General features: G+C 49.6%; 2 protein-coding genes across 7 annotated transcripts in view; one reads left to right on the forward strand and one right to left on the reverse strand.

Moving 5' to 3' along the window:
• Window positions 1–4,382: 4,382 nt before the first annotated feature.
• The window catches only part of GASK1A (golgi associated kinase 1A), an 85,822-nt gene continuing 67,394 nt past the window's right edge, over window positions 4,383–22,810 (reverse strand). The window contains exons 8-11 of one of the 6 annotated variants that reach the window (XR_013332521.1): window positions 21,381–21,540; window positions 19,171–19,285; window positions 5,451–5,546; window positions 4,383–4,575 (exon numbers count right to left, since the gene is read on the reverse strand). The gene's annotated coding sequence lies outside the window, so the exon portion shown is untranslated. Of the gene's footprint in view, window positions 4,576–5,450; window positions 5,547–14,796; window positions 15,912–19,170; window positions 19,286–21,380; window positions 21,541–22,810 lie in introns of those variants that run through there. The other 5 variants (XR_013332522.1, XR_013332523.1, XR_013332525.1 and 2 more) reach the window with 5 other exon arrangements.
• The window catches only part of POMGNT2 (protein O-linked mannose N-acetylglucosaminyltransferase 2 (beta 1,4-)), a 2,537-nt gene continuing 2,332 nt past the window's right edge, over window positions 22,606–22,810 (forward strand). The window contains exon 1 of the mRNA XM_077753711.1: window positions 22,606–22,809. Coding sequence (XP_077609837.1) covers window positions 22,661–22,809 — 149 coding nt within the window. The 5' untranslated portion in view covers window positions 22,606–22,660. The remainder of the gene's footprint in view (window position 22,810) is intronic.

Consider the following 22,810-nt stretch of genomic DNA (forward strand, 5'->3'; position numbering starts at 1 on the left):
ATCGATTGGAGCGTCGGGCCCTGGGGTGAAGGGAAGCCCAGAGAAGTTTGCAGAACCGAGTAGTGAGCGTGATGCGCACTGAAGGAGGCTCGCGATGGGGCGGGGGTGAGGGGCGATGGACCCTTCGGGTCCCGACGCCGCGGGGCCGGGGCGGTGCCCCCAGGTGCTGGGGGGGCNTGCTTGAGCGACAGTGAGGCGCGATTGGCAGGGAGCCAGCGAGGTGCGTGGAGGGGACCCGGCCCTCCTGAGCTCCTCTGGAAGGCAGTACCTGGGCAGGCCTGCAGCCGATCGCCGGGTTCTTTGGGTCTTGGTAGGGTACCTTTTGTGTGCCTGGTGATAAGAGCCTGCCTCGGCCTGCTTGACAGTACCCGGGTAGCTTCTGGAGAGACCCAGTGGATTTCTGACCCCTTCCACGTGTGTAGGACCCCGTCTCCTGGGCACTGATGAAAATCTGCTGGTAAGATCTAGGGTCCTTAGGCCAGAGTCCTACACCTTGTGGTGGGAGGCAAGGGTCAGCTTACTTTATGCAGACCCAACTTGCAGAGCCTACTCTTGGGGGAAGCAAGGCCTGGCATGGGAAAGGTTATGGAGTGAGTTTGATAGGACTTAGAGTCTACAAGCACCAAATGTTCAGTCACCAAGTGTTTACTGTTACATGTGCCAGGCATTCAAATCCTGGATTTCATTTACTAGCTGTGTGCCCTTGAGCAAGTCACTTATCCTCGCTGAGCCTCTTGTTTCTTTCTCTGCAAAATGGGTATAAGGGTACCTCCATCACAGCATTGCTGGGAAGGTTAAATGAGATAATGTGCTGCAAGTCCTCCATCAGGGTCAGCACACAGTGGATGTGCAGCAGATGTTAGCACCTGTGGTTGCTATGACAAAACATGGCAGAGGTGAGATTGGAGCCCACGTCCGTCATTGTACTCCAACTAGCTGCTCTCTCTGGCTCTCATGGATCTTGGAGATCCTCCAGTTCATCCTTTCACATGACAGATGAGGAATGTGAGTCCCAGTTAGTGGCAGAGCCAGAAGAGAACACAGGTCCCGTTTTCCCCAGGGATGGCCAGCACATCAGTTCCTGAGCCTTGGGCCCCAGGAGGGTAGGGAGAGGCAGAGAGTGGAGATCCTCTGCACAGGGGAGGATGGGGTGCTGGTGCCTGAGTTCCCCCATGCCACACCGTGGCCATGTTGGTGTCCTGGTGGCCTTCATGTGTCAGAGTGTCAGAGTAGCTACATCGGTTTTTGAACTTTCCTTCTGGTTGGCAAGTTCTCGCCCTGAGCCTGGCTTTAGAAAATATTTTGCAATAAACGGAGGCTTCTAGTGAATTACTGAGCTAACTGGAAAATTAAATTACCAGATGCTTCATTCCCCAAGGTCCGTGTCACTCCCAGTTTGGTTGTCAGCAGATACTCTCCTCCAGGACCTGCCTAACACCTGACAGGTTTTTCAAATTGGTTAAAATAATAACCATAAAAGGTGTAAGCAGCAGATGCCATCATAGGCTTTGGAGTTAGACTTGGGTTCGAACCCCAGCCCCACCGCTTAAGAGCTGTGTGACGTTGGGCAGTTCACTTTAACAACTCTGAGTACTTCCTCAAATGTGGGATGAAATAGCACCTGTTTTAGATTTATAGGAGGGAATAAATGAGATCGTTCATCTAAAGCACTTAGCAGCATTTCTGGCGTATGTCAGAGCCACTGAATGGGACGTATGGCATTATTGCGATGATAATAATAATGCTATAAAAATAATTGTCAGGCATTGTGCTTTGCCTCTGTTGTCTCTTTGAATTCACAAAGCCACTTTGTGAAGTAGGTATTATTGTGCCTGTTTTTCAGACCAGGACGTGGAGGCTTAAGAATTGGCCCAGGCAGACGCAGAAGGACAAAGACTACATCATACCACTTATAGGTTGAGTCTAAAATAGACTCATAGAAGCAGAGAGTGGAACGATGGTTGCCAGGGGCTGGGATGAGGGGGGACAGGGAGGCATTAGTCAAAGAGCATCGAATTTCAGGTATACAAGATGACCAAGTCCAGAGCTCTCCTGTATAGCTTAATGCCTATAATTAACAATATACTTTAAAATTTGCAAAGAAGGTAGATCTTATGTTAAGTGCTTTATCACAAGAGGGTGGCAGGAAACTTTTGGAGATGATGGATGGGTTTGTGGCATATATTATAGTGATGGTTTCACAAGTGCCTACCTACCTCTAAACATCAAGTTATATATGTTAATTGTACACAGCTTTTTGTCTGCTAAAAAAAAAAAAAAAAAAGGAAGNGGGGTCGTGGAGCTGCTAAATGACAGGACGGGAGCTCACTTCTGGCATCTCAGCTCCAGGACCAGTGCCTGCTCTGCTCTGCTGCCTGTGGTTCTTGAGGTCCTGGAAGGCCCGCTGTGACCCAGGGTGGCCTCCAGGGTGGCAGCAGGGGGTCTTCTCCAACCACGTGGAGAGGTGGTGGGACCCCTGTGCTTCCGCTCCATGTGTGGCATTGGATGGGGCTGGAGGGACATCCCCTGGGTGAACCTGAGGGATGAAGTGTGAGGAGGAGGCAGCACAGGGCCCCACATCAGGGTGAGGCCTCAAGAGCTTGATGAGGAGAAGAAGTGATCCTGTTTAGGGGCCAGGAAGAGTCTCAGAGCCCTACTTCTTCTCGGGGCCTCGTCTCTGCTTTGGGGAGGAGGCCCCCCACCGAGAGCCATGGGTGTGAGGAGAGGAGCTCTGGACTGAGAACATCCACTGTTTTGATCGTGGCTGCCTATGAGAACTCACGCTGCCCCTCTCGACCTCTCATGAAGTCAAAAAGTTAGAGCAAATCATTTCCAAGGGCTCTTTTGGCTCTAAAAAGCAGTGGTTTTGTCATTTTAAATTGGTGGATTAACCTTCTCTGCACAGCACCAGGGCAGGTGGGATAATTGTCACCCCTACATGCAACGCAGACTTTCATTGGGGCAAGAGAATGACCACAGCTCCCTTGAGCTGCCTGCCACTGCTGGGACTCTCTGCTGGTGGCAGGTGTGGGGAAGACTAATGTACAAGGGCAGCTGTGGTTGCTAAGCTACAGTTGAGGGCCCCTGGGCCTGCATTTCTGCAGCCGTTCACACCTGCTCTGCCCTGGAGTGATAGAAAGCCATTGCTCTGACTTCTACCCTGCTTCTGTCCCTGATTGTACCTCCGAGTCTGAAGCGCTGTGAATAAGACATGGAGTCAGACATGGGTTTGTATCCTGGTGTCCCTGCTTGAGCAGTAAGACCTAGAGCAAGCTTCTTAACCTCACTAAACTTGGGTTTGTTTGTTTTTTAATATTAAAAGAAACTGGAGATAATAGTACCTGCATTAAAAGGGTTTTTGTGCTGCTTAAGGGAAAAAGGTAGGAAAGGGGCTTAGGGACAGTGCCTGGCACGCAGGAGGTGCTCAGGAAAGTAAGGTGGTGGGAGAATTAACCTCCAAGCCCTGCCCAGAAGCCAGCATCCTCTTTTCCTGAGCTATCCAGGACAGCGATTGCTCCTTCCATTTTGTTTGGCTTCCCGTGTCCTCACAGGGCCTGGCATCTGTCTGAGGTTCAGACCTTTCACTCTGCCATTGATAGACTAATGTCGGGACAATCTTAATGCTAAGAGTGGTCTCTTTTCTCCAATTTGAAAGCGTAACAGAGGGGCCCTTCCTGGCTGGATACCAGGAACTCAACCATGAACCAAGCCACAGGGAGGTGCTGGAGACTCTGATCTGTTGAATTGCCACTATTTCTACTGTTATTGTTATTACCAGTACAGGCCGTGTTAGGTCAAAAAAAAAAAGGGGGGGCGGGGGAATAAACGAAAGATTTTTTTAAATGCCTTTAAAAAGCCCTTTAGAAACTGAGGCAGATAGAAGGATGCTGCCAATTTGCCCCCCAGGACTGCCTCATTCAGCTCCTAGAGAAGGGACTTAGTGCACCCTCCTTTCTAGGATCCCCTCTGTTCCAGGAAGCGCTGGAGGGAGGTATGGAAGAAGCCGCCACACCCCCAGATGCAGAGCTGGGCAGCTGGGGGAGGGGCTGCCTGCCGTGGGCGCTCATCTTCTGGGCTGGCCACCCAGTATGGGTGCAGGCTCCATTCTGGGGGCCCCTGGCCAGCTCAGGACATAGGCACCAAAAAGCCACGCATCGGGGCCTCATGGTCTAATAAGGAGTAAAAGCTCCAGTAGTTCTAGAGCTGGGGCAAGAGGTGCAAAGTCATATGCTCACTACAGCCGATGGCGGGGGGTGGGCCTGTGACCTGGAGACCTAATGCCCAGGTTGAAGGGCAAGCTAATGAGGTCCTGACAGGAAAGTGGCCTGGTGGTACCCACTTATGTCAGCTTGGGCGCCCATAACAAAGTGCTACCCACTGGGTGTCAAACCACAGAAGTTTATTTCTCACGCTTGTGGAGGATAGAAATCCAAGATCGAGGTGTTGGCAGCTTTGGTTTCTCTCGAGGCCCCTGTGCTTGGCTTGCAGGCACTTGCTTCCTCACTGTGCTCTATCAGGCTTTTCCTGCCTGAGTTACTAAGTGCCTTGTGCCCCATACGAGTCGGGTCCGAAAACCTGGTGCCCGAGGTAGAAAAGGAGAGAACAGTAAGTGTGATGACAGTTGTATCCCTGAAAATCCATGCCCTGGGAGGCCAGGAAGACGAGGGCAAGATGGTGCCGGGGCTGTGATTAACGTAGGTCATGTTGACATGCTCCACGTTCAGATCCTGACTTCGCTCCCTACAAGTGGAGGCACTTGGGACACGTTTACTTAGCTCCTCCTAGCCTCTGTCCTGATCTGCAGAGGGGTACATGTCCATGGTGCTGTGCTAGCTCCTTGTTGGTTTGAGGATCATACAAACAACATACAACGATGGAGGTGGTGGTGGTTGAAATCGTTAATTTCATGCTGAGACCTGGCTACTGGGAGCGGGGGAAGGGGCCCTTCACAGGAGAAGGGAAACAAACAAGTCATTAGGAAGACAGTGAACCCAAGTCATTAGGAAGACAGTGAACCCAAGAGGGACTGTGAAAGTGCCTCCCTCCAAACCCATTGGGGGTTCAGTCCTTGTAGGAGTGGTTTGTGGTCTGGGGTTGCATGGCTGGTTTGGTACCTGTGTTTCATTCATTGTTAATATGAGGAACCCTAATGAAATATAGTTCTGACAGTGAATGTGTTTTGAGGCCTATGCAGGTACTTTATTTGCATTAGCACGTTGAGTTCTCCCAGCACCCTAAGGTGGTTATTATTCCCATTTCATGGATGAGGAAATTGAGGCTTGAGGAGTTAATCTGCCGAGATCATAAAACCAGTTCACACCTAGGATCTAAAGGAAGGTAAGTATGCGCTATGTGGCCTGGGGAGAATTCTCAGCCACCACCGCCAGAATTCTCCGCTGCGGTCTTGCACACCCCAATGCCTGCACTTAGCCTGGACTGGGTGCACTTACGTGATGTAGGAGATCTGCCAGGGACTTCCAGCTTCCTAAGCATATTCTTCTGTTCCACCTGATGGTGCTCTTCCTCCCGGGAGCCTTTGGGCAAGACTGGTGAGAAGCAGGGATAGTTAGGCAAGGCTAGATGACCGCTGTCAGGATGACCCAGGGGGCGATCCCATGAGTTGGGCTGGTCCCCTGGACCAGGAAAGCCTGTGGTGTGTACAGAACGTTCCCTGACGTTCCTGGGACAGCAGGAGAGGACACCATCCTGTGGTGATGGTCCCCCCTCATCCCCGGGCAGTGAAGATGCCCCTCCCTCAGTGCCCCAAAGCCCACATTCCCTTCCTCTGTGACAGCGATATCACATCTGGTTTTAGCAACAGCCTCACGTCCCCTCAGCCACAGAGAAAACCTTGAGGACAGACGTGCCTTTTTTATCCCCCCAGTTTTGTGTCTCTTGCACATTCTTTACTCTATTTTGGGCTGATGCAGAGCCTCACTCTCCCGTTCTCTACATGTCTTAAGTCTTTGGACTCAGGTTCATAAATAAATATACATTAAGGACCGATACAGACAAATACAGGTCCTCTCTCACCCACCTGACTGATAACTTAGGTAGAGGCAGCCAGAAGCTAAGGGGGGCTTGCTGTGCCAGGGACATGTTACGTGGGCGTCCAGTGTGTTTGGTCGGTGACTGGGCCAAACTGGTCGTTAAATAAGTTCCATGTCCTGCCTTCCTGCCTGCCTACATCTAACCAAAGCCTTTTTTTTTTTTTTTTTTTTTTTTTTTCAGAAAGAGAGCAGGAGCGCAGGTGTGCAAGCCAGGGAGGGTCAGAGGGAGAGAGAGAATCCTAAATCCTAAACAGGCTCCAATCCTGACTTGGGGATTAATTTTACAACCGTGAGATCATGACCTGAGCTGAAGTCAGACACTTAACCAAGCCACCCAGGTGCCCTCAAAGACTATTTTTAAGAGAATGAAGGAGGGAATCTAAGAACCTTCATCATGAATGACTCCAGGGCACTGCTGTCCACCGTGGGCCAGGGGTCCAGGCCTCAGCAGATGATTTCAGGAGGGGGTTCCCTTGGGGGTCTATTCAAGGCTCACCTCCTTGCTGGGCGAGTGCCCTTTCTGTGTGTTGCAAGCACCAAAGCCGTGTCCTGTGTGAGCTCTCTGCTCCTGCCCGTCGCCTCTCCTGGAGAGGCCACTGCAGCAGACCAGCCTTTGTCTGGGACAAAGCAATTGACAGGTAACTGGAGACGAGCATGGTCTGGTCCATAATACTTAACAGACCCCTCCACTCCACGAGCCTTCATGCCCAGGAGGAGGCCTGCAGAAAACGGGATCCAAGCTGTTGGTGCAACACCTTAAAAGTCCAATAGGGACTGTCTGTTCTGTGGAATGAGTTTCTTTCCAAGGAACACGGGTTTGTAATCAGCCTTCAGCCCCACAAGAAGAGAAGGTGCCACCGAGGTCATTCTTTTGAGGAGTGAAATCAAGGTTCGGATTGGTTCTTTTGTTTGGCTCTTGCCCCTCCCCCCCTTCCCCCCCAGGACCTCTCTTCATCTGCCTCTGTGACAGGACTTCGTGGGGGGAGCGGCAGGGACTCGGCCCTCCTTTTCCTGCAACCCTGTGCCTCGTGTGGAGGAGCTGTATCCCCTCAGTCAGCAGACAGGGCTCGGAGAATCTGGGGCAGATGTATCACATAGCTCCTCTTGTAGGAAGTCGAGTTTAAAGAGAAATTTGCTAAAGTTGGGTTACTTTTTAAAATCTGCAAAGTAAAAAGATTACATGAGGTGCCCATTTTGCACGGGCGGCAGGTTTTGTTTTGCGTGGGCTTGATTGGACGTTGTGAGGTCAGAGTGGGTTTATGTTTGATGGTCGGCGGTAGTCTGGGGATCAGCTTTAAGTGCACGTTGTATCCTCCGTAGTCAGTGTGTTGGGATGGGAAGGTCCCCGCAGGGCACCTGGCTGGTGGTCCCCGAAGTGATGGAGAAGCCTGTTTATCTTCCCTGAAGGGTGTGAGTGAGACGAGTCGGGAGACGTGGCTTCTCCAAGTCATGTTTTCTCCTCTTCCTAAAGGAGGAACAAGCAAACGAGGACCAAGGTTGTTGGGTGCCCTGTGAAGCCTGTGTCCTTCAAGAGTTGCCACACCAGACATCACTGTCACCCACCAGAGTTCACTCCCCTTGCCTCCTCCCAGCTGCAGGAACCCAGGGCTCTCAGCTCAGTAGCAGTGGCACCTCTGGTCATTGTCATTGGTCCCGGAGGTGGCTGGGTGGGAGTTAACCCTATCAGGTGGCTGAGCGGATGACTTATTCCATGGAGAGGGAGAACCTTCTGCCTGTAGCTGGATATAAAACAGGAAGCACGTCGCTCCAGTTGACACTGGTGGCCATGTCATGACCATGAGGGAAGCTGGCCAGGGGGAGAAGCAGCATCCCGGGGGCGGGGGGTGGCAGAGCAGAGATGGCGAGGAATCCCTGATGGAGCCCTTTAGCTCCCGACCCGACCCAGCCCGGAGTGTGGTCTGTGAGCAGGGTGGGTGTGTGGGCCTTTCATTGGGCTCACCCCTCTCTGATTTGAGTCCTTTGAATGCCTTACATGTTTCTTTTTCTTCTTCACCCTGTGCCCCACTTTAATTAAAACCAGATCTTCTGTGTCTTTATGGTTTTAAGCACAGTCTTTAGAGTCAGAGAACACTGGGTTAATATCTAGACTTCACACTTGCGTGGCCTTGGGCGAGTCAGTGGACCTCACTGGCCTCAGGTTCCTCACCAGAGAACTGGGAATAATGATACTTCATAGGGTCGAGGTGAGCACCAAATAGGATGTTGTACGTAGAGGCTGTGGGGACCCCTGAAGGCAAGCCAGGCTTGGAGCAGGGCCAGGCTGGGGGCCTCAGTTAGGACATCTGTCATAGCCTTGCCCCAGCAAGAAGCAGGTTTATTTTTCTTTTCTTTTTCTCCATGTGGAATGGCCCATGTCAGAGACCCTCCAGTCTCCAAATCCCATCCCATTGGAGGCTCTGCTCAGAGTGGGGTGGTTTCCTTGGCTCTTTACAGATCGCCGAACCTTCATGCCCACTCACAGATCCCAGATGGACAGGACAGGTTTCAGGGAGCACCAGGAAGAGGCAAAATACATTATCTTGGGTGACCTGTGCCTCTGAGGGCCACCATTGTTCCTCTTCCTTGTCCAAGGAGCCTCATGACAAGACCCCTCTGGGGCAGCCCTCATCTCTGAGAGGGAGCCCAGGTGGAAATGTGTGGGGTCAAGTCCTGACCTGTGGACATGTGGCCCAGCCACTGAGACTGTTTCTGGATAGAAAAGATGGGGACAGAGTGAACCATCATAAGGAAAGAATCAGTGGAGTCGTTCATGCATGTAAGGGGCCCAGCTTGGCACTGGGACAGAGCAGGAACCAACAGGTATGTGGTGCTTTCCACACCTGCCTGCAGACAAGGGTGGAGGCCATCCCCCTGCTCAGAAGTGGGTTCACTTGGAGAGAGAGGATTAGAGATAGCAGGTGAAGGACGGATGAATTCCAGCTCTGTCTTTGAGCTGTGAGGTCTCAGGAGAGTGAGTACAGAGGAGGTGGGCTGCTTAGGAGTGTGAGGGAGCTTCCTGTCCCTGAAAGTAAGTAGCTTGTGATGCTGGGATTCAGGCTCCTCCTCCCATTTGAGCAGGGCCCAGTGACAGAGTAGGCCGTGGAGAGGCCTTCAGTCTGAAAGAGTTCTCCCCTGATCACCGTCATTTGGAGGAGGCTCTCGGTGCATGGAGTGGCACTAAACAGGGGGTCCAACATCAGGACTGGATGCAGCGTGCCCGGTCGGTCCGTCTGGCGAGCCGCAGTCCTGCAGAAGCTTGGCTGAGTGTCCTTCTTAGTCCCCAGTGCCAAGGAGAGTGGCCTGAGGTTTCTCTCACCATCCTTGTCTCCCTACCACTACCTTCTTGTCACTAAGACTAGTGGCCTCTCCAGGAGCAGTGAAAATTGGCCTGGAGAAAGGGGCCGTCACTGGCTCCATTTTCTAGTAGGCAGCTTGGCCCAGTTATTCTCCACATTTTGAATTTCCTCCTGGAGTTTTTTTTTAATCCAGAAACATTTTGAAACGGCGATGGAGAAAGGCCTCTTTTATCTTCTTTAGTGCTCGGGGTCTGATCAGTGTGCTCTGTGCCTCCATCTGTTATCTTTTGAAAACCCTTAGGAGCATTTTGCCCAGTCCTGGAGTTCTCCCGGCTTATGTGGGCTGGAAAGGGGGACACAGAGGGAGTGTGGGAAACAGACTGAAAGGACTTTACAGTAACCGTTGACTGACCAAGCACTTGTTGGTTTTTTCCTACTGCACTTTGGCTACTTCACAGCAGGTGAAAATGCAAGGGCAGCTTTTCATCTGTCTCCTCAGTGGCAAAATACAGTCATAACTGTGTTCGTTAATGTTCCCCTAGAAGCAGATCCTGAGACAGAGATTCAGGTATAAATAGATTATTTGAACTCCATCCCAATAAACATGAATAAGGGAGTGAAGAACTGAGACCAGGAAGGGAAAAGGGGCATGAATCAGGCCAGTTACCACTGTGGGCAACCACCTAATCTGTTAGGGAACTCTGGTGCCAGTGCAGAAGGGGCCTCAGAACTCTCCTACCTGGGAAGGACAGGGTATTCATTCATTCATATTTTAATTCTCATATAGTTAACATACAACATTGTACTAGTTTCAGGTATACAATATAGTGATTCAACACTTCCACGGGAGTGGGCTGTTTATGCAACTCTTCTTATCAGATGTTGGTGCAGGCTGCCTGGCCTGTACGTGGTAAAGTTAGAAACCCATGCAATCTGACCTGGGCCCTGTGTTTTAACCACTGCACGATTTCTGGCATAAGGCTTGGTCCATCCCCAGCAAACCTTCCTTCTCATTTTCCCTCTTGGAAGGTAACTTGCGAGCTTGAAGGGCCCTGTGGGCCAGTCCGTATTTGTCCTGTCTTCTGTCAGCATCTGGCCCGGCGTGGTCACTTAGCATCTAGCTAGACACAGTGCTCTCTTGTCCCCAGGCTCAAAGGCTGGCCTCTTCCTGGTTGCCTCACCACGTCTCGAACCCCATGTTTCCGGTTCCCATAAGCTTGGCCCCAAGATCTGGAGCTTAGGGCTTAACTGGGATTGGCTATGCACAGGTCCAGAGGAGAGCCCCAGCCTCCTGCCTCCTGTGGCCCCACCTCACATCCCCACCTACCTGCTGCCAAGCGTGCCTCTCACCACCGGGAGGCCTAGCAGAGGGCAGGTGGCAGAATGCCCACTTAGAGAGGTGCCCATTCAGGTTGGAGGCTGGCCTTTCCTCTAGCTTCTCTGCTGTCTGTCTGCCATTCCCTGGGCGTGTCCTTGTAGCTTTAGCAGCTGATGGACAAGCTTCCATTTGTGATCAGAACCAAACACGCATGGGCTCCTGCCCCATGCGTCTGCCTCTCATCTCTCCGGTGCGAGGGAGGGGGAGCTCTGTTTATTTTATATTTTCTAAATATTCACTTATTGCTCATCCACTCTTTAGAATTCTGTAATTTGCAATAGGGATTTATTTGATTCTTTCTTGTTAACTTTCTGACTTTTTATTATGAAAACGTCAGACACAAGAGGATCATAGAAAGTCCCTCATCACCGTCTTTCACAATTATCAGTTTGCTACCGTCTTGTTCCATCTGCCTCCACTCTTTTTCTGGAGTCTTTTAGAACAAACCACATACATGGCATTTTACCTATAAATATGAATGTTCTCTTGTTTCTTAAGTTATCTAATTTTTTATGACTTTTTATTTTGAAATAATTTGACTTACAGAAAAGTTACAAAAAATGCTTCATTCAGCTTCCCCTAATGTTAAGTCTTACATAATCACAACCAGAAAAGTAACATAGCACCATTACCTAAACCACAGACCTGATTCAAATTCTGCCAGTTTTCCCACTAGTGTCCTTTTTCTGGTGCAAGATCCTACCTTGCATTTAATTGTCATGTCAGTGAGCACTGGGTGTTATATGTACGTGATGAGTCACTAACTTCTATTCCTGAAAATATGTTAACTAACTTGGATTTAAATTTTAAAAAATAATAATTAAAAAAAATTTTTTAATTGCTGTGTCTCCTTAGTCTCCTTCAATCTGGGACAGCTACTCAGTCGTTCCTGGGCTTTTGTGACCTTCGCTCTTGAGGCGTCCTGGTCAGGTGTTTTGTAGACTGCACTTCGATTTGGGTTTAATGTTTCCTCTATTAAGTCTTCTATACACTACATTCAGAGCTAACAGTGGAGTTAGACCAAGATTCCCCATTTAGAACTGTAGACTGAAGCTGTGTGTTTGGGTAAGATGATAGAAGAGAGGTGCCCTTCTCAGTGCACCGTTATCAAGGGGTACATGAGGTCGGTAAGTATTACTGGCGATGGTAACGTCGATTACTTGGTTCAGGGGCTGTCTGCCAGGCTCCTGTACCGTCAGAGTTCTATTTTTGCCTCCGTAATAGATATGTATCTCACAGGGAGACAGTTTGAGACTATGCAAATATCCTATTTCTCATCATACTTCCCTCACTAATTTTAGCATCCCAGCAGTGGATCTTGCCTAAAGCCATTATTACTGTGATGTTTGCCAAATGGTAATTTTCTGTTTCCATCACTGCTTCTACATTGACTAATTGGGATTCTACTGCAAGAAAGATCTGTTCCTTCTTCCTTATTTATTTACTCAATTGTTTATTCCTATCAGTATTGACTCTTTTGTACTTATTGTATTCTATGGGCTATAATCCATTCCTGTTGCTTTTAAATTTGGTTACATTGTCCTAGATCTTGCCCCTGGGGCCTCCTTCAGGTTAGTCCCTGTGCCTTTTTGATATGTCCTCATCATTTTTTGAGAACTTCCTTACGTGCTGGCACCACGAGATATTCCCAGCTCATCCTGTATTGTCCTGTACTCATCCCCAGCCCAGGATACAATTATTTTTCACAGCGCCCTGGCTCCTTAGTAGAGGATGATATCAGGAACCAACACCTGAGTGCCACCTGAGTGCCAGCTGTGCTGTCACTGCTCCCAGGCTCTCCCGCTGGTCAGAACTAGGAGCTGTGTGGGGGTGCACACCTGCCCCCCCCAACTGCTCTCCTGCTCGCGTCCCTCCTGTCATGCCAGCCCGAGTCCCTCTGCAGTTCCCTGACCCAGATCTGAGCTGAGGCCCTCAGGGCCGCCGCACCAGCTCCGCAGTGAGACACCCTGCTCATCGGACCTCTGCATCCCCTTCTTAAGTCCTTTTTGTCCCTTCCCTTATTTTTTCATTTCTTTCCCTCTCCTGACCTTATGGATGAATTAACTCTTCCTCCTCCTGGCTCTTTCTCTGCCCCTTTTTTCTCTTCTTACCCCCTAGAGAGATGTCAGAACTCAGCTGTGGTCAGGCCATGGTGAAGACACAGGTTTTCTCTTCTGCGTACCCTGTATTGTCCATACCACAGTGGTGGTAAGGATGGTTGGTTCCCACGGCACCAACTGAATGTGATTCAACCTAATAGCGAAGTCGTTCTTAGCTAGTAGGGCTGGGCAGGGAATTTCCAGGAGGGGCACGTGTTTCTGAAAAAGTCTATGCAGCAAGATGATTTTACATAGGCAGATGCAGGTATAAAATAGCAACTTCAGAAGGTAGAGGTTAGTGAAATCCTTCAGTCTTGGGGGCAGACATTGTAGAAGAGAGTCATTACGAATGGGGGATTCCTGGAGGAAGGGGTGCTGGACTTTACAGGTCAGTATGGGCCATTAAAGAGTTTCTCTCTCTCTTTTTTAATGTTTTATTTATTTCTGAGAGAGAGCGTGAGCAGGGAAGGGTTAGAGAGAGAGGGAGATACAGAATCTGAAACAGGCTCCAGGCTCTGAGCTAGCCGTCAGCACAGAGCCCGACGCGGGGCTCAAACCCACGAACTGTAAGATCAGGACCTGAGCCGAAGTCCGACACTTAACTGACTGAGCCACCCAGGCACCCCAAGAGTTTCTGTTTTTTATCAGCAGGTAACTAGGTTTGAAAAGACAGGGAAACACTGATGTTTAAGCAGGTTTCTTCGCTGTAGGGCTCTGGGCTTGCAGAAATCCTCCCCTGGGGATTATCAGGGCTGACTGGAGCGCAGGTAGAACCCAGCTAAGGCGGCAGCCGCCTGTGCCCTCTCCTGTCACTGGGGCTGGACCAGATGTGCTCTGCCCTTGTTCCACAAAAGCCTTGAAGACCTGCGTGAAGGACATGAAGTTGATGGGCTCTCAGGATAGCTGTGACTTTGTCCTCTTCCCTACAGACCAAGAAGGCCCAGTGAGATTGAATGAGAGGGAGTTCTGTTAAAGGACTAGCTTTGAATCCACAGGAATTTACTTAAGTCATCTGCAGACTCTGGGTCTTGAATTGCCACGAGGAACATGCTCCTTGTACTCCATTCATGCTGAGCTCCCCCTCCAGGAAACCCCTTCTAACTCCCAGGCCTGCTTCTCCCATACTGAGTGAAGGGACACTGAGGCTGGGAACTTGTCACTAGGTTTTCTACCTCTGTTCTCCCATATCTCCAGGCTACTCTGCTCAAACACTTTCAGCAGCTCCCCGTTGCCTGTAGGGTAGAGTTCAGATTTCTTGACCTAGCACCAAAGATGCCATTGACATTTTGGCCTTAGCAGATTTTTCTTTTCTTTTCTTTTTTTAATGTTTATTTATTTTTGAGAGAGAGAGACAGAGAGACAGAGTGCAAGTGGGGCAGGGGCAGAGAGATACAGAGACACAGAATCCAAAGCAGGCTCTAGGCTCTGAGCTGTCAGCACAGAGCCTGATGTGGGGCTCAAACTTACAAACTGCAGGATCATGACCTGAGCCAAAGTCGGACGCTTAACTGGCTGAGCCACCCAGGTGCCCCATTAGCTGAGTTTTCTAAGTCTCTCTTCCTCTCTGTGAACCATCTTACCTGACCAGACTGCACTGTGTGGTCTCCTTGGATCAGTCTCTGGACGGCCTCCCAGCTCCTTTCTTTCTGCCCTGGAGATGACATAGCTGTTCCCTCTGAAAGCTCAAGGAAACGGCCAAACCAGAAGGACTCATTTCTTCCTCAGAAGGGTCTGGCCGTTAACAGTCTACAGGGCTCACTGGAGCCCCACCTACTGCCCGTGCAGTGACACTCACGTTACCATAGTCCGCATTCCCTACCAGATGGAACCTGTGTGGAGAGGTGTAGCTCCACTTTGGCCCACAATAAATGTTTGTTTCCTAATTTATTTTTTTTTCTTTCCTTTTTTTTTTTTTTAAGAGAAAGAGCATATGTGTGTGAGTGGGGGAGGGGCTGAGAGAAGAAGAGAGAGAATCTCAAGTAGACCCCATGCTGTCAATGCAGAGCCCAACACAGGGCTGGATCCCATGACCCTAGGATCATGATCTGAGCTGAAATCAAGAGTCAGAAGCTTAGCCAACTGAGCCACCCAAGGCGCCCCATATTTTCTAATTTCTTTTTTAATGTTTATTTTTGAGATAGAGACAAAGAGCAAGTGGGGGAGGGGCAGAGAGAGAGGGAGACACAAAATCTGAAGCAGGCCCCGGGCTCTGAGCTGTCACCACAGAGCCCAACATGGGGCTCCAACTGATGAACCGTGAGATCATGACCTGAGCTGAAGTCGGACGCCCAACCGACAGAGCCACCCAGGCACCCCTCGTATTTTCTAATTTCTAATACAAGAATTTCTTGGAGGGATTTGTTTACCCAAGTTAGAAGGGTTATGGGGAAACTGATGCCAAGTAGCACAGCTCAGAAACAGAAGGCACAGGTCAGACGCCCATGTGTTTGCTTCATGCACAACAACAAAGTTAAATTATTCTTAGTTTAGAGAAACCAAAACCCCAGCCCACACCAGCTTCCATAATAAGGAAAGTTTACAGCAGGAAGTCCAAGTCATAGAGCTCTGAGATGCCACCGGGGTCCTTCCTATCTCTCCTCCATCGTGCCATCCTTGTGTTGTCAGGCCAGTCAGCAGATGGCAGGCAGTGGTCATGGGACAGTACCTGCTTTTCTGTCAGGTAGGTGGGAGCGTGGAATGTGACTCCTTCCCTCCATTCTGCTTGGTTCTGCTCAGGTAGCAGGCGGCGCTGGGCCAGCACCCAGCCCCCAGAAGCTTGCTGTCTGCTGGCCAGCCCTCTGGAGGTGGGAGGTAGATCTTGGCTTTCTCTGCACCTCATGGGTGTCAGGAGGAGGGGTGGCTATCTGAACAGACCTGAGGTTTTATTAGGAAGAGTAAAGGTACATGGATACTGGGTGGAAATAGTGTCCACTCTGTCCCTTATTAATGCACTTGACTTGGAAGCCCAGGTAGAGAGTTGGTGACGGACTCTGGTGCAAGGTGCCAACAGATGACAGCATGTCCTATCTCAGTCCTCATCTTTGGGAGGAATCCTCTTCTTAGATTTAAAATCCATTGTTTCAAATGACTGTAATGAAAAGGGACAGTTCCTGCCTCAGCACCAATCAGCTTTTGCTTCAAGTCCTATGAAGGCAGCCAAGTGTGTCCAACATGTTTTAAAATGCCAAACTTCATTGTGCATCCTTGTGGCCCTTTATTAACTATCTGGTGCCTCATTTTTCCCCCTTTTCCCCTCTGCTAGACACTTACTAGGTTGAACCTAATTGTGTGAAAATTTGTACACGAGAAGCAGTCAGCTATCAGTATTCATGAGGTTCAACTAATACATCATTTCTGACCTTCTCCACAGCCCTGCACGGTGGGGGCTGTGCCCTCGCTCTTGCCGATGGGGAACCTGACTTCAGAAAGGCCACACCATAAAGTCATGGAGCTGGGTTTGAACCCGTCTGCCTGACTTTTTATCCTTAAACTTTCCTAGACAGCACACATTCTCTGGGAGCCATCAACCACTGGTCATGCAGCAGGACTCAGAGCCAGGTTGGTTTAGGCTGTGATGTGATAATGACTGAGATCAGGGGTCTCCAAAAGAGCAAACCAATTGGTCAGACTTCTTGGAGCAGTTGGTGCCCTGAGGCCGTGCTACCTGTGTCCCCCTGGGGAGGGTGAGCAGAAGGTGTGGCTGCGCTGGCAAGGCAAGAACTCCAGAGGAGTGCCCTTGGTCGCAGGAAGGGAGGCTGTGGTGGATGGGATGGGTTCAGAGCGGCCTTAGGGGGAGGCAGCTGGGGGGAGAAGTGGAAAGACTGGGCTGTGTGAGGAGCCACCTGCCTTCGCTAGACCCTCAACTCAGAAGCCCTATGGCCAGACCTGCCCATGACCTGCTGCTGTCCCCCGTCTTCAGGAGGCAGCACTCACCAGGGGTTGAGGACACCTCCATTTTTAATCCTGGTCATGCCACTGAGTTGCTGGATGGTTTGGGGCAGATTCCTTCACCTCACCTCTCTAAGGTGAGGAGGACTTGCTTAGTAGTTAACCTGAATAACAGTGGAATTCCTGGGGCGCCTGGGTGGCTCAGTCGGTTAAGCAGCTGACTCTTGGTTTCACCTCAGGTCATGATCTCATGGGTTCGTGGGTTCGAGCCCCTCCTCAGGCTCCTCAGTGGGAAGCCTGCCTGGAATTGTCTCTGTCCTATCTGCCCCTCCCCCACTCACCCATCTCTCTCTCTCTCTCTCTCTCTCTCTCTCTCTCTCTAAGTAAACTTAAAAAAAAATAACAGTAGAATTCCTTCCTAACAACAAAGAACCCTGTTTTTACTTTTTATTTGTTTTTAAGTATATTTATTTTGAGAGAGAGAGAACATGTTGAGAGAGAGCATGAGTTGAGGAGGGGCAGAGAGAGAGGGAGACAGAGAATCCCAAGCAGGCTCCATGCTGCCAGCACAGAGCCCAATGCAGGGCTTGATCTCAAGAAACATGAGATCATGACCCGAGCGGAGATCAAGAGTCAGACACTTAACTGATTGAGCCACCCAGGTGCCCCAGAACTCCCATTTTTTAAATAAATTTTTGTGGTACCCATATGAGTTTCCTAGTGCTGCTGTAACAAATTTACCAAACTTGGTGGCTTTCAATGACAGAAATTTATTCTCCCTCAGTTGTGGAGGCCAACAGTCTAAAATGAAGGTATTGACAGGGCCATGCTCCCTCCAGAAGCTCAAGGAGCTAGGGGCACTTGGGTGACTCAGTTGGTTAAGCATCCAACTTCAGTTCAGGTCATGATCTTGCAGTTTGTTGGTTAAGCATCCAACTTCAGTTCAGGTCATTGATCTTGCAGGGCTCAAGGCCTGTGTTGGGCTCTGTGCAGAGAGCTAAGAGCCTGGAGACTGTTTCAGATTCCGTGTCTCCCTCTCCGCTCCTTCCCTGCTCACACTGTCTCTCTCTCTCTCTCTCAAAAATAAACAAACATTTAAAAAAAAAAAAAACACTCTCGCGAGGATTCTTCCTTGCCTCTTTTTAGCTTCTGGTGGCTCTTGGTAATCTGGGTGGTCTTTGGTTTATAGCTACATCTTTCCAGTCTCTTGTCTTTGTTTTCCCATGGATGCCTTCTGTGTTCCTCTGTGTTCTTTTCTGTCTTATAGGGATACTTTCATTAGATTCAGGGCCTACCCTAATCCATTATGATCTCATCTCAAGATCCTTAACTAATTGTGTGTGTGAAGACCCTATTTCCAAATAACATCACATTCTGAGTTTCTGGGTAGACATAAATTCGGGGGGGGGGACATTATTCAATCCACTAGATACCCTTAAATATACGAAATTAAAGGTGCTTGGTTTTGTGTGGAGGTAAATGGGGGCCCATGACCCCGGCCTCATGTCCTCATTGCCTACCACCAACCCTTGGCAGCCCCCAAGGATGAGGATCTGCAAGCCACCAGGTACCCAAGGTCCCAGGAAGCCCTAGTTCACCATATCCCCTGGCAATGAGACTTTGGACTTACAATTTTGAATTGATGCTGGAATGCGTTAAGACTTTGGGGGCTCTTGGGATTCATGGTCTAGTTCTTTGGTTAAGAGCCGTTCGATTTTTCTCAAATGTGGTTGTACCCCAGAATCACCTGGGAGCTTGGTAAAAAAGCAGATACCAATGCAACTTTGGGTTCTGGTCAAAACAAAGTCTTTTACCCCCATCCATGCACTAATACAGCTAAAAACACAGGGCATTGTGTATAAAACATCAGAAGACTGAAAGGTGGAGAGAAGAATGTGGAACAACACAGTACTGAGTTCCTTGGATTTTCTGTTTGCCTCCTGTGTGTCCCAGACTGGGTGCCAAAGTAGCTCACAACCCAGAAATGCCAGTGAGCACAGACCAGAAAAAGCCTCAAGGAAAGCTCTCTCTCTCTCATCAAAGGGCTAGAAAAGGAACAGCCTAATAAAGCAAACCTTTTTGACGGCAAACCCTATTCCTGCAAAACACCATGGGAAATTGCTTCTTCCCTCCCTCCTGGCTATAGCAAAGACTGAATGCACAGCTTAGACGTCCATCCTTGCTTTGTGGTAACCAACCAGGCAACCCCCCCCCCTGACCCCCCGCCGCTGCTTCAGCACCTTGACCTACCCTTCACCCATGGGTCTGGATGAGAAGCCTGGACCTTTACCACCACCCAGCAGTAACAAGATGTCCCCTCCACCACCACAGTCCCCTTGAGGGGTCAGTGGATCCTAGACTTCAACCCCCACCCAGTGATGATGAGGGACCCCGGAGTGTCAGTAGAGCCAACTGAGAAGCCTAGATTTCCTATTCCATGATTGTGCCACGTCTCTCACCCTCACTGCCAGGGTGCTGTTGGTAGAGGCCGAGCAGGGAGCATGGCTTTTCTCTCATCCAGTGGTCAAGAGTCCGTGCACTCCCTTCCCCCACTAGCACGGTTCTTGCAAAAACCTGCAAAAATGGAAGGTTTAATATAAGCTCATTATACCCCAAATGCCCAGCTAAGTTTCAGCAAAGAAAGGGAAGAGATAAAGAACACACTGGAGATTTGAGAACTGAAGAATGTAGTAACAAAAATGTAAAATCACTGGATGGGCTCAATAGAAGAATGGATATGACTGGATATCCGTATCCAGAAAACAATTAGTGAACAGGAAAAAAAACAATGGAAATTATCCAATTTAAACAACAGAGAGAAAATAGACTGGAAAAAAAAAAACTGAAGAGAGCCTTAGAGACCTATAGAGACAATATATATTTAAAAAAATTTTTTTCTTATGTTTTTATTTATTTTTGAGACAGACAGAGCATGAGTGGGGGAAGGGCAGAGAGAGGGAGACACAGAATCCGAATCAGGCTCCAGGCTCTTAGCTGTCAGCACAGAGCCCGATGTGGGGCTTGAACCCATGAACGTGAGATCATGACCTGAGCTGAATTCGGAGGCTTAACCGACTGAGCCACCCAGGCGCCCCTATATTTTTTAAAATTTAACATACGTGTACCTGGAGGCTGAAAAAGTATTCAGAGAAACAGTGGCTGAAAATTCCCCAAATTTGGTAAGAGGTGGAAACCTACAGATTCAAGAGTGAATGAAGCCCTAGCAGGGTAAACCCAAAGAGATGCACACCAGGACACCTGATAATCAAGCTTCTGAAAACCATACTCTTCAGAGCCACACAAGAGGAAGGATGCATTACGTCCAGGGGGAATGCATTTTAGATGCAGCGGATTTCTCATCAGAAACATAGAGGCCAGAGAGCAGAGAGAAAGAACTGTCACCCCAAAGTTCTGTCCCAGTGCAAATACCCTTTAGGAATGAAGGTGAAATCAAGATCTAGCACTTGAAGGAAAACTAAGAGTTTGTTCTCAGCAAACTTCCCTAGTAATAAAAGGAAGTTCTCCAAAGAAAAGAAATAACCAAAGAAAACCTGGGACAAAGAAAGAATAAAAATATGGGTAAATATAATGGGCTGTCCTTTCCCTCTTGAGAAAATGACATTTGACAGTTGAAACCAAATTTGTAATACTGTCTGATGTGGATTTTAATGTCTGTAGAGGAAATGTTGAAGATAATTTTAAGGGAGGATAAAAGAGCTTCAATAGAGATACAGTCTCTATACTTATTCGAGATATAAAATGTCAATACTAATAGACCATGCTAAGTTGCATGTATATAGTATGATGCCTAGAACAACAACTAGGAAATCTGTACCAAGAAATATACTCGAAAACACTATAAATTGATAATAATAACTAAAAAAAAAAAGATACTCTGCAAGAAGACAGGAAAATGGAACAGGAACAAAAGATCCTGATTCCTGAGCCATACTCCAGACCTGCCGCTGATCAGAACCTCCAGGATCCAGGCCTGGGACTATAGTTTTAGCAGGTGCCTCTGGGGATTTTGAGAACAGCCAGGTCTGGGAATTTGTGGTCTAGACCAGTATTTTTTAAACAGCAAACTGCCAACCCTGTTAGGTTGTAAAATCATGAACACCCTCCTTCCCCACCTTTAAAAACAATAGAATATTGGGCTGGAAAAGGAAACGCTAGAGTACATTATAGCTAGTCAGAGTAATTCTTTGTGAAGTTTTTTGATGGGTAATGTAACATGTGCATATGTATGAATATGTACATGCTCAGCCCTTAGATGAGGATAGGCTGGAGCGATGCTGCCCCAGGAAGGGCCTTCAACTAGTGCTGGGCAGGGTTGGTAGGCAAGTAGCCTGGTTTCCCATAGTGACGAGTTCATTCATGTGCCCTGTATTGGCTTCACTCCTTGTCCCTCTTCATTCCCTACTCTCCTACACAGATTTATTGGGATAGTTTCTCGAATTATTTTGACTCAAACCCTTATCCTTGATTCTGCTTCTGAGGGAACCCAGCCTAGGGCACAGTTTCTTTCTGGGCAGGACTGCACTTTGATTTTTGTGATCACGGGGAGAGGGAAGTTGCAAGACACCGAGAGTCAAAAGCCAGTCCCGAAGGAATGAAGGGGCAGGTCAGCCCCTCCCCAGTGCAGTGCTGTGTGGGTACCAGCTGTTACCCGTGTTCCTCCTGCGAGGGTCGAGGGTGACATCCGTCAGGTATAAGCCATCCTGGGCTTCACAGCAAATGAAGTAAATGAACCCTTCCTTGTGGTGCAGAAAAATGGAGCAGATGTCTGCAGCCCGGCCGAGCCTCTCCGTCAGTGTATCAGCGGTGACCTGCAGACACAGTTCTTTTACTGGACCACAAAGGGGACAACCAGCTACCCATCCTTTCATGGGAATCTAAAAGGCCTGATTTCCAAACAGGACTTTTAAGCAAGAGCAGACATTCCCCCCATAGCCCCCAAACGCACGTGTCATGTGTCCTAAGAAGGGGCACATGGGAGTCCTGGAGGACAGCTGGCAGTGAAACCCACAGGCCTTCAGTCCCACGTGAGGAAAAGTCCAGGAATGCCAGGCCCCTCAAGGGGACTTTCCCTGTGGCCTCCCCTCACAGGTCCTCTGTTGGTTAGCTGTGGCCATAGCTGTGCTGCATAATAAACGGCCGCAGGATTTCCGTGACCTCAGACTTCTCTGTGTTGACTAGTGGTTTTGATGACCTTGGCTGGGTCCGCTCACAAACCTGGGGGTCAGGTGAGCCACACTCCTGGGCTGGAGCAGTGCTGCTCCACGCACATGTTGCTTCTCCTGGGACCAAGAAATCAGGCCGAACAGATTCTTCTCACAGCAATGTCATAGGCATAGAGCGGGCAAGGCCAGCCACATAAGCTCTTTCCAAGGCTCTGATTATGCTTTCTCTGCTAACATTTCATTGGCCAAAGCACATTATGTGGTCACACCCAAAGTCAAGGTGCAGGGATGTGTACTACTTCTGTGGAAGAAGAGGGGAAGGGAGGGAGTGAATATTTTGAACAGCGGTCTAATCTACCATACCTTCAAATGTGCAAGATGATTCAAGAATCCAGGGCTGGGGCGCCCTGGTAGCTCGTTCGGTTAAGCTTCCGACTCTTGATTTTGGCTCGGGTCACGGCTCAGGGTAGTGGGATCCAGCCCCGTGTAGGGCTCCACGCTGAACTTGGAGCCTGCTTAAGATTTTTCTCTCCCTCTGCCCCTCCCCTGCTCAGTTAGCGCATGCACGCAGTGCAGGCACAGTGCCTGACACACAGCGGGAGCTTAAGTTGACTCCAGACAGACTGTGCCAACACCTTTCTGTTCTCCTTCTCTCCCGCAGGCTTTTGCTGAGCCTCGGGATGCCCGCGGAGATGGGTCAAGCCCGCCGGGCCCGTAGCACCTCCCCGGGGCTGTCCTCTCGGTAGGGCCCTGCGGTGGCACTAGGATGCACCTGTCGGCGGTGTTCAACGCGCTGCTGGTGTCTGTGCTGGCGGCCGTGCTGTGGAAACACGTGCGGCTGCGCGAGCATGCGGCCGCCCTGGAGGAGGAGCTGGCGCGCGGCCGCCTGGCCCCGGAGCCCGCGCCCGCGCCGCGC

The sequence above is a fragment of the Crocuta crocuta genome, unplaced genomic scaffold, assembly GCF_008692635.1.
Source record: "Crocuta crocuta isolate KB4526 unplaced genomic scaffold, BGI_CrCroc_1.0 scaffold655, whole genome shotgun sequence".
NCBI lineage: Eukaryota > Metazoa > Chordata > Mammalia > Carnivora > Hyaenidae > Crocuta > Crocuta crocuta.